This window comes from Copidosoma floridanum, unplaced genomic scaffold (genome assembly GCF_036245765.1).
Source record: "Copidosoma floridanum isolate Cflo_tuat_1 unplaced genomic scaffold, Cflo_Japanese_pri ptg000011l, whole genome shotgun sequence".
NCBI classification, from domain to species: Eukaryota; Metazoa; Arthropoda; class Insecta; order Hymenoptera; family Encyrtidae; genus Copidosoma; species Copidosoma floridanum.
In genome coordinates this window covers 9,882,584-9,893,671 of record NW_028321888.1, presented here as the reverse complement: position 1 = coordinate 9,893,671, position 11,088 = coordinate 9,882,584, and the positions used below count along the sequence as shown (strand labels likewise).

The window sequence follows — 11,088 nt, the reverse complement described above, 5'->3', positions numbered from 1 at the left end:
TTACAACGGTTTTAGCGACTTTGCATTATATATTAGTAAGATGGCTATACATAATGGGTTTTGGATTGGTATGACATATGTAATTTCATCTGAAAAACCACATTAAATTACAAATTGAACAAAAGAAAAAAATGTTGTCGTCTAGAAGTAACGGCATAATAACATAATGCGTTATTTATTGTTGACAGTAAGTGTTACCATTCATATCATAACTACAAAAGGGGGTTCAGATGATACTGCTTAAGGGGGCTCCAGCGGGAGGAGTTAGGAGGTCACAGGTAGCTTAATTGATAGATAAAAACACGCTGATTCCAACGGTGTCCTGATTTACCCCTCTAACCCTGGAAAATTTTGAGATATTTGCTCTCAAAGTTCGTACATTATACATAGCCTCTCATAGAGCGACGTGAAAACATCGGTATTTTCTAACAACAATTGAGGAGTTACATGTCAGGACTGTAACTGTTTTATAGAAAAACATCTCAGCTTTCAGATGGTACCTTCAAAAATATAGGTAACCCTGGAAATATTTGAGATATTTTGTAAAGTATTGATCAAGTCATTGAATTAGCAGGGTCATGATGGGATGCCATCTTGTTGTTTGTAAGGCGCGCGCTTTTGAATATTTCAGAATTACACTGCAAGTAGTTACATAAGTTTTATGTCATTTGTAACTCTTTTTTAATCGTGTTCTCCTATGGATTACTTACACATATTTTTTTTTTAAATAAAATAGAACATTGAAAAATTTTAACTGCAATTATTTTTTATTTTATCAAAAATTGCGTCAATAATTTTTTTATTTGAAATTACTCTTACTTTATTATTTACACTCATAGATAATAATGAGGTGATGCCATTTGTAGGATCTTTTTTATATGCATCTACTAATACTTCTATTGATATCGATTCTTTGGCCATTTTATAAATTATCTTATCATTAATAATACATTTTAATACAATTAATTTTTGTTCGTTATCATCAATTACTTTTTTATTTCTTTTTTGCTGTTGCAAAATCATTTCAGCATCCTGAAAGTCTTGATGACTCTTACAGTGATGTGTGATTTCTTTCATTTTTTATAACACAAAAAAACTAATTCTAAATAAAACGCTCTGTACGTGACAGAAGCTACTGTTTGTTTACCATAGGTACGGACACATCATATATATAGATGATGGTGCTCGCTTATACATACACGTATATATAGATATATACTCACAGAAGTGATACCAACTAACCGATTAGTTTTCGGGTTGGTACCAGTGCTCGCTGGAGCCCCCTTAAATATAAAGAAATGGGATTATTCAATTTTTTGTATTCATGAAATGGTACTTGAAGTTATCGTCCGGATGGTAAAACGATTGATTACGGTATTAATTCTGCAGTTATTTATACATAAAAAAGTTTTTTTTTTTTTTTTTTTTTTTTTCAATTTTTGTCCTATGTATTTTTCCACGTGGAATTACTCATATCTAGAACTCCTGATGTAAAAGCTTCATGTATTGCCTCATAGCTTTCCTGAAGTAATTACAGATTAGAGAATATAGAATATATACTCTTCTGGCAGTATATTTTATATTCTCTGATAATTACATATAGAATTCCGTTATCTCGCTTCCGTTAGTCGCTGCACAGCGAAAGTTTTGAGAAGCAGACCCGTGCACGTTTTACGCAATTTTTTCGCACTCTTGCGTTTGACGTGCGTAAAAAATGCACGGGTTTAATTTTTAAAACTGACGATGTACACTCAGTGGAACTCTGATCTGTCTTGGACGCTATTTCGGAACTATGGTGTGAAGTACTGTTCAATAATAGGGTCCGGGACAGAACACAGTTCCACTGACTATACTACTGGAGCCTTTTTTCAAAACGGGTTTTATTATTCAGTAATAATAAAAAACTAAATTAAACACTTAAATACAGGAAAAAGCCTATGCAACACAAAACCTGTTTTATTCGTTAAAATTTTTTTGAAAATTGTAATGCATAATTGAATGTATCTCATTGAGCATGAGTCTCTTTGGAAGACATTTATGTTTGTTAACTCAAAAGCTGTAGTCTCATTGAAAAACGTGGACACAAATGGTTATCGAATAAAATCACGTTTTGTAGACTAGGTGTCAAATTTCGTTGTAAAAAAAAATCGAGACAAAAAATGGAGAACACGTCTCTGTCCCGATCAAAAACTTGCCGGAAAAAAACGAAAAAATGACTTAAAAAACTAAATGGTATTACTCTTACGTTAATTAACATGATAGAGCTGTATAAAAATTGACGAGCGTGTATTTGTATTTATATTATTCAATCAAAGTCAGAAGTTAAATTTTCTGACCAATGATGTACACTCAGCGGAACTTTGATCTGTCCTCGACCCTATTTCGGAACCATGGCGTGAAGTACTGTTCAATAATAGGATCCGGGACAGATCAGAGTTCCACTGAGAGTGTACAATAGATAACCTATTCGTCATGAGACGCGCAGGAGAGGTTTTAGTTCCAGATATTGCCGCACGATGCTTTTCTACATTGTAGAATGGCGCAAAATTTTCGCGGTTCTTTTTGAACTCGTAAAATGGTAGAGGTATTAGTTTCAACTTAAGCTAACACTTCGGCTCTAGTAGATGTGTCTTATGACGAATAAAATTTCGATTATTATTGTAGATAAGATAATACACGATCTTCTTACAGAGATGTTACAGTCGAGAATATAATGGAGATATGATAGGGAATATATTATTCGAATGCAACCTCTGCATCTAATGTTAATAAATATTATCTTGACATAGAAAAAATAAGATTTTTTTAGTTGATGGCATTATTCTGAGATGTAATAAAATTGGATTATTATTTTTTCTGGATTTTAAAACCATATCTTTGTCTTTGAATTTTATTGACCTTGAATAACTTATTTGTGACTTTGGCTGATCGTATTGTATACGTATTCTGGGGAGTGAAAAAGTCAAAGCATTTTCATTTCTTCTTCTCAGTTAAAAATTTATAGCTATAATTATACCTATAAATTATAGCTATAACTACCTATAAAACAGCTATAATAATGTATAAAATTCAGCTATAAATATAGCTATAAATTACAGCTGTAATCTTTTCACAAATTTTGAATAAAAATTAGTTTAAAATCAGATTTTTTCAACATATATCGATCAGAACAGACGGTATCATCCGTGTGATAACAGCAAAACTTAGGGCCTTAAGTATTTTTAAACAATTTTTAAGAAACTTAAAATTGTATATTTCTTGTTTTTTTTTCTACTTATTCAAAAATACTTCAGGCCCCCAGTTTTACTGTTATCACACGGATGATACCGTCTGTTCTGATCGATATATGTTGGAAAAATCTGATTTTAAACTAATTTTTATTCATTATTTGTGAAAAATTTACAGCTGTAGTTTATAGCTGAATTTTATACATTATTATAGCTGTTTTATAGGTAGTTATAGCTATATTTATAGCTATAAATTATAGGCATATTAATAGCTATAAATTTTTGACTGACTTATGGTCCTGACGGCACGGCACTTACGCATTACGCTTGAGAACTAGAGAAACAGTACTGTTAGTTTTCTTTACTCCTTGGAGAACTCTCAAATAACATGATAAGCATACTTATGAGTTAAAAGATTCATAGAGGTACCGCAAACAAGGGTCATGAGTGTCATTACCACTTGCTAGCATGCTTTGCAATCCGCTAAGTAGACCAGAATTCAAATCCGAGTACTTGTAATGATGGGAATCAGCGCAAAAGGCTCGCATACTTGGAGAAAAAGAAGAGGAATTAGAGGAAAAAAAGTGATGAGGTGGTAGACGTGGTGATTAGGAAATTGTTAGAACCCTGCAATGGGAATACATTAAATTCAATACAATACAATACAATACATACACATCCATATTACTAAATTTCTCATATTTTACACATTTTTTAAAAAGTTATAAAAATTATGTTATGTAATTACAAGGGTTTTTTGAACCTTAGCGTAATAATATGACTAAAAAAACTATATTGTTTATTTCAAAATATCAAGTTATTTTGACCTATTAAAATTAGGAAAACAAAGTATAACAAATAGTTTTTGACTAATAAACGTAACAAGAGTCAGCAGCTTTAGCATTTATGTTTTTCAATATAGTCTTCAAGGTACCTTTTGAGCCCATGTCAAAACTTCGAGGAAATTGCGTTCCTTCTGGCCTTTCGTACAACTTATGCATTATTTGCTCCCATTTAACTGGAGAAACAATTTGGCGACTTAAATACTTTTTGTTAAGTTTTTCATTATTAGTATAAGTTGAGGCAGAGAAATTAGAATAGACATATGCACTTGGCTCTCCCAATGGGGTGTCCATTAAGGCCTTGGTAAATGGTTTTAAAGCACCTTCCATCAAAGGGGTGTGAAACGCACCAGTTACTGGTAACCTTTTCAAATGACGTAAGCCAAGACCACGGCAATTTTTTTCAATGTATTGCAAGGCTTCACTGCAACCTCCAAAAACTTTTCCTTGTGTGTACATGTAGACTGCCACTCTAAATGGTATGAGAAAGATGAAACCCATTACATCATTTAATTTGAAGAGAAACGGAGCCTAATAAAATAATTGCCGCAGCTATAACTGATCTTCAAAAAAAGAAATAAGAATATTGTTGTAAAAAAAGAATATTGCTGTAATACAACATAAGTAATTTTTTTTTTGTTCAAAAGGAGAAATTTATCTAGTTTAGTTCTTAATATAATTACATTACCGTTGTTTTTATGTAGTAATGTACAAAAAAATAGAAGTGTTCTCCACTAATGTACTCTTGAAAACAATGTGCTATTAATTTCTTGAAGAACATTTGTAGCTCTTAGAGACTTTGATATGTTGTGACGTTAATAAAATAATTAAAAAAAACATATCAGTAAAAAATGAAAAAAAATAAATAAACAAAACTGAATAAGTACTGGCAAATAGGATGTGCTGCCCCAATGTCCATTGCCCACTTCTGAGCCTGCTGACAGATGCTTCCAACTTTTGCAGTTGGTGTGCAGTAACATGACAGCATTCCCTGGGAAGTGATTTCAGAGGCAGCCTGCATGGAGGCGGCTCGGACACCTACAAGTCGGATGCCTTCTTCGTAAGGCATGGCCCCAGTGAATATGAGAGCAGTAAGCTCTCCAACGCTGTAGCCAGCTACTGCTACACAGGACTCAACGGCTCGGGGCCGTTCCTCCTGTAACTTTTCGAGAGCCGCGAGGGAACTGACAACGGTTGCCGGCTGGTTGAATTCTGTTCGATCGAGCACGTTCTGTGGGCCCCTCATACTGATTTTAAGAAGGTCGTAACCTAAGATATCACTTGCTATCTGATAGAGCTCCTTAACACGAGGGAATCGAAGATACGGTTTGACATCACCCACTTTGATGGTACCCTGTCCAGGAAACAATATAATTGACCTCTCCGACGACTCGACCTTGGGCTTTGAGCAGCCTGCCAAAGGATCTGTCATCGCACTTGCAGGGTAGGGCGTTGTGGCCCATTCAGCATTCCCAATTTCAGAAAAGCTTGCAGCATCATCAAGCAGTTTAGAAACCTCTGGCTGATCTTTAGTTTCCACATCTTTGTAAATAAAGTCACTGCTGCTTATTGGTAATGATGATGATGATGATGACAGTCCCCGCGAACGTATACCCCGTACTACCCCTGAAAATGATGGCTTAAATATTGCCCACACATGTGGCGAATATTGCCACATCTTATTATTTGCAAATCTGGATAGGACTAAATGATGCTGTATTAGTAGTTATATAAATATTTCTTGATTACGGTCCCGCCAGCTAACTATACGGCAAACACACTACGAATCTCCTTATAATTGTTTTAAGTCACTATTATCCAGTAAACTAACGTTCAATAATCTAACCGACATCCATGCTTGTTTATAAAACTTGAAGAAGTATGTTCAATGCGTTCAATGTAAATATGGCTAAGGGTGTTGACACTGTACATTGTGGACTACAGTTAGGCTGTTCTGCTACAAACACGAACGCTGCAGTCGCTGCAGTTCTGAGCGCAGGGGTGTTGACAAAAGTTGCTTTTTAAAATTAGAAGTTTAAAAAGTTTTAGTTAGCTTCCACTGACAGCCCTGTCTGGGCGTCGGCAGTCCTTGTAAGTTTCGAGAAATATCTCAATCAAAAACTTCAATGCTGAATCAATGCTGAATCAACGTTAATTTTAGCGATACATCAACGCTGAACCAACGTTGAATCAACGTTGATTCCATGAATGATGGAACACTGAAATCAGTCGTAATTTACACTGTTGATTCAACAATGATTCAACGTTGAATAAACACTGATTCAACATTGAATCAGTGTTAAATCAGTGTTTATTTAAACGTTAATTTAATAATAAAAAAATGTAATGCGTATTCAATATAGTTTAACATCAATTAACTGAACCCCCCTGTTTTGGTGTTACCATACGGACAGTACCTCCATAAACGTCAATATATCTGCCCCAAATGTTACTATACTACTTTGTAATTTTTTAAAATTTAATTTTAACGTTTTGATCGACGCTGAATCAACGCTGATTCAACGTTGAATCAGTGTTGAATCAACAATGTAAATTACGACTGATTTCAGTGTTCCGTCATTCATGGAATCAACGTTGATTCAACGTTGGTTCAGCGTTCATTCAACGCTAAAATCAATGTTGATTCAGCATTGATTCAGCATTGAAGTTTTTGATAGGGATCGATGGTATGATTTTTAGATCGAAAAATTAATAAAAGCACGAGAAAATTGTTATCGCTAGTTTTTTGTATTTGTAACAAATTGTACTACTTTCAAACACCTATACAGTTCAGCAACGGCCTCGCAAAAAAAGGTTAATGTGGCTTAAACAGGTTTCTTGCGCCTACACAAAAAAAAAAACTAAAAATCGTAAAAAAAATGAAATTTAAAAAAGAAGTAAAAAAAAATTTTGGATAGGGATAAGCCACGCTCCAGTCGGTTCAGCCGTTTTCTCTCAAGTCGCAAAAAAATGTCGTTTTTGGCCATTTTTGCAAATTAACTCCCCGAGTGGAAACTGTAATACTGTCAAACCTTGCCAATCTTTGGCAAACTCTACCAAACTCTGCCAAATGTTGCCAAACTCCGGCGATTCAGACTTTTAGCAGAGTTAGGCAGAGTTTGGCAGATTTCAGCTAAGTTTGTCCAAGTTAGACAAAGTTTAACAAACATATGTTAGTCAAGGTTTGGCAAAGTTATGCAAGATTTGGAAAATTTAGGCAAGATTTGGCAGTTTTCGGTATAGTTTGGTAAAGTTAAGCAGAATTAAACAAAGTTATGACAGTTCTAGACTAAAGTTTAATAGTTAAATTTACAATTCATGCACACGCGCAGGAGTGAACACACACTATCTTCTATCAATGTATTAAACTTATAGTAAAACATTCACCCAATTTTGAAACATTTTTTTTATATAGCATGTGCGATCGCATACATAAAAGTAAATATATTTGATTTTCATAGGGTTCTTGGTATATTGGGCTATTAGTAAATATGTAATGAATACATTACAATCATATTATCTTCAAACTTTAATATACCGGTTACAGTATAATATGCTTAGCGCACCTTAATTTAATGTTAGTAATACATAAATATCTTCTACTATCTTATCAAATTGCGATAGTATACAAGATCTCAATAACATAGAAGGTTCTATTATATGACATTTAAATGCGTTTTCTGATGTTTATCGACATAATTTTAATAAGAAACATGCGTGTGTCCTGCATTTAAAAAAAACTATTAGATTTTGTAAGCTTTTTAATAAAAAACAAAAAACTTTTTAAAAACTTTCATAATTAATTTTGCGTACGTTCGTTATAATACCGCAATCGTTAGTTGTAGTTTCAACAATAAAATAATTTCTTTTCTGTTATCTTAAATATTTATTGGTTGTATATCTTTTGTTAAAATAAATATTCTAGAATTATATTATTCTAAGAATATTCTAGAAAAAAAAAAAAAAAAAATTCTAGAATACTTTGTACATTTATGAATACTATTAACGTTTATTATTTTTTTAAGCAATTTTTTTCTGTCTCAGAAAGAGTATTAGAAATATCTAATAACTATCATAAAAATTCTATTTCTAGTGCTAAAAAAAAGTTGGTAAGTAATCACCTCAAATACACATAAAGAAGATTAGTTTTTTCATTTACTTATAAAAAATATGTGCTAGTCCCATTTGGTGCGATGCTGTTCTGTGTGAAAGTGTATGAACGTAGATATTTATTTATGTATGGATTACATGTATTATATTTTGGATTTTTTTATATTTACACTTACAGAACCGCCATCTAACACATTTATTAGCTCCATGCAAACATCGTGCTGCCCTTATTTCATATCCCTAACCCATGTTAAATCTTATGGAAGCAAATAGTACCCGTGGCAGGCACCAGCGACACTATACCCTAGTTTTCATAAAATTTCGTGTGAAAGTGACAGCCAGCGCCAGCCCTCTCCTCCAACTCCATGAAGGGAGTCAATACGAGGTAATAAATAAATAAATCAATAAAAATTAAAAAATATAGTAGATTTGTTCGATTAACAGGTTCCAAGCGCTCGGAGCGATCGGAGTGCTCTGAACTCTAGCCTGGAAACGCGGTCTTGCTCCGAGCGCTCCAACTGCCCCAAGTGACCCAAAAAATCTGTAGTAGTGCCCGGTTTACTTTTCATCTAGTGTAAGTAAATTATCTACAGACAAGAGGTTAAGATAATTCATAGCTGGCTCTCTTACGGCTTTTTTGGGTTGCCTGATTATGAGCATGTGTGGAACAGTTGGAGTGCTCGGAACGATCGGAGCAAAAACGCGTGTTCGGACTAGAGTTCAAAGCACTTTGAGCGCTTCGAGCGCTCGGAACCTCTTAATGAAACAAATCTAGTGGTTATAATTTTATTTCTAATATTATTAATTTTCATTTTTCTTAACTCAGCCTGACTTACCTTGCAGCTTAATCTGACTGACCTTGCGTAACTTTGCATAAAGTTGCTTAGCTTCGCCAAAATGTGCCTTAAATTTCTAAGTTACTGCCTATATTTGCCAAATCTTAAATAACTCTGCCATTCCTTGCCTAACTCTGCCTAACCCTGCATAATTCTATCTAACTCTGCCAAACGCTGCAAAACTTTGCTAAAGGTCCGAATCGCTGGAATTTGGCAGAGTTTTGCAGAGTTAGGCAGAATTTGGCAAAGTTAGGCTAAGTTCAGCAAGGTTTGACAATATTACAGTTTCCACTCGGGTCGCGTTCTAATTAATATGAAAAGTTTAAATGTAGGAGTATTATAGCCCTCATCATACACACGAAATTTCAACAAGATCGGTTGTAAACTTTTCGCGAATCAGTAAGAAAACTAAAAAAAGGTATTTTCGTGAAATAGCCATAAAAAAGTTTAGGTGTAACGTAGCTTCATTTTTCAAAAGTGCTCTTGTTCGTCAAGAGTTCATCTATAAGATCTCCAAATGCCGTTGGCTCAAGTTTATTTTTCCTTCATAGCTGTTAGTTTCTCCCAGCGCAGACCTTGGAGAGGATCAGTGATTTCTGGTTTCTGGTTTAATGCTTATGAGTCGAGAGGGTAGTATAGGGTTGTCGGTCACCAGGGTTCCCAGCCTTGCGACGAACCACTCCGCTCGTGTCTGCCAGTCTGCCAGTGATTGACTGATTTAGTTTAATAGTGGCCATCTTTTTAGTTAACAGAGTCTTTTATTCGACGAATCGTTGCCAAGAATGGTAGTAAAAATGTATTTTTTAGCAAGGTAGTTTCAACTTAGGTGTCTCTAAAAAGAACCGATGTGATAAATGGTTAAGTAGGGAACGTAAATACTTATAACGGCCCTGAAATGGGCCAGTGGTGATATTTTCAGTTATTCCTTAGTATTCTTGATGATGGAGAGCTAGCTGCGGGTAGATTGACTTTTAATATTGGAGTCTCTGTGTACGGAGACCGTACAGGAGGGAGGTACGCTACTGACCAAAGAATATGCATACCAACCGCTCATCGTAAGTCGAGAAAGTGGGCCTGGAGAATACCTTCTCTGTAGTTATGCTGTTGGTACGACCACTAAGAAGGAGGATGTTGTAGCTGCCCACACTTATACGGGCTATCTTCTATGGCTTGTATTTAAAGTAGAAAATCCTCTGACAGCACCAGGCCAGATGGTAAAACGGCCACAAAGCTCTGAAATGTTGGAGCAGATTGTACTCTGGCTAGACACGTGTTCTGGTATTGCATCGAAGACGTTGACGTTCCAAACGCCTATTTTTCCGTGTCACTCGGTTATCTTGGGTACCCGCGGTAAAAATTAAACTTTATTAATTAATTAAATAAAAATTATTACCGTACGCACCCACTATCACCAAATGACATAAAGTACTTGATGTGTTAATAATTAATTTCTCGAGATTTTTTATTCGTTACTAAAATGGTCCATAAGGTCACCTAGTGATAGGCGTTTGCGTTCTTATTAAACATTGTATTATTTAATAGAGTGGCCAGTAAGTGCCTTGGGTCATCGGGTGATACGCGCTTGTGTTGTTGATTAACAATCTTTTATTCAACGGAGTGGCCAGTAAGCGCTCCGGGTCACCGGATGATAGGCGCTTGTGTTATTGGTTAATGTTTTATTAATTAATTGAGTGGCCAGTAAGCACCCCGGGTCATTGGGTTATAGGCCAATATATAGGTCATTGGGTTATAGTATTACTTAACATTTTAATTATTTAACAGTGTAGCCAGTAAGCGCTTCAGGGTGTGTGGTGATTGGTGCTTGCGTTATTATTTTATTTATTCTATTAATAAATAAAGCAACTAATAAGTACTTCAGGTTGTGTACTGATTGGCATCTGCCTTATTATTTAATGCTCTTTATCAATAAATGAAGCGACTAGTAAGTGGCCTGGATTATGTGGTGGTTGGCGCGCAGAGCGCGCAGGGGGCGTAGCGCCCTAGTACTACATCAATTACATGTCATAAATGGCTTTGTGGTGCCTTCGTTACGGCGGACTGGAAAAGGGACAA

The 11,088-nt window shown here is 35.0% G+C and overlaps 1 protein-coding gene across 1 annotated transcript; it reads right to left on the bottom strand.

Annotated features, from left to right (window-relative positions):
- Nucleotides 1-3,936: 3,936 nt before the first annotated feature.
- beg (malonyl-CoA-acyl carrier protein transacylase beg) lies at nucleotides 3,937-5,962 on the bottom strand. The gene is made up of 2 exons (XM_014353504.2): nucleotides 4,957-5,962; nucleotides 3,937-4,541 (listed from the first exon to the last, which is right to left on the bottom strand). The coding sequence occupies exons 1-2, from the start codon at nucleotides 5,745-5,747 to the stop codon at nucleotides 4,097-4,099; spliced, it is 1,236 nt and encodes a 411-aa protein (XP_014208990.2). The 5' UTR covers nucleotides 5,748-5,962; the 3' UTR covers nucleotides 3,937-4,096.
- Between the last annotated feature and the right edge of the window lie 5,126 nt (nucleotides 5,963-11,088).

What these genes read in the sequence shown, in the direction of transcription:
- beg (XM_014353504.2), bottom strand. Translation starts at nt 5,747, where the DNA reads ATGTGGCAATATTCGCCACATGTGTGGGCAATATTTAAGCCATCATTT. An exon ending in GCAGCACATCCTATTTGCCA is followed by an intron (nt 4,542 to 4,956) that starts GTACTTATTCAG and finishes CATACCATTTAG; the next exon opens with AGTGGCAGTCTACATGTACA.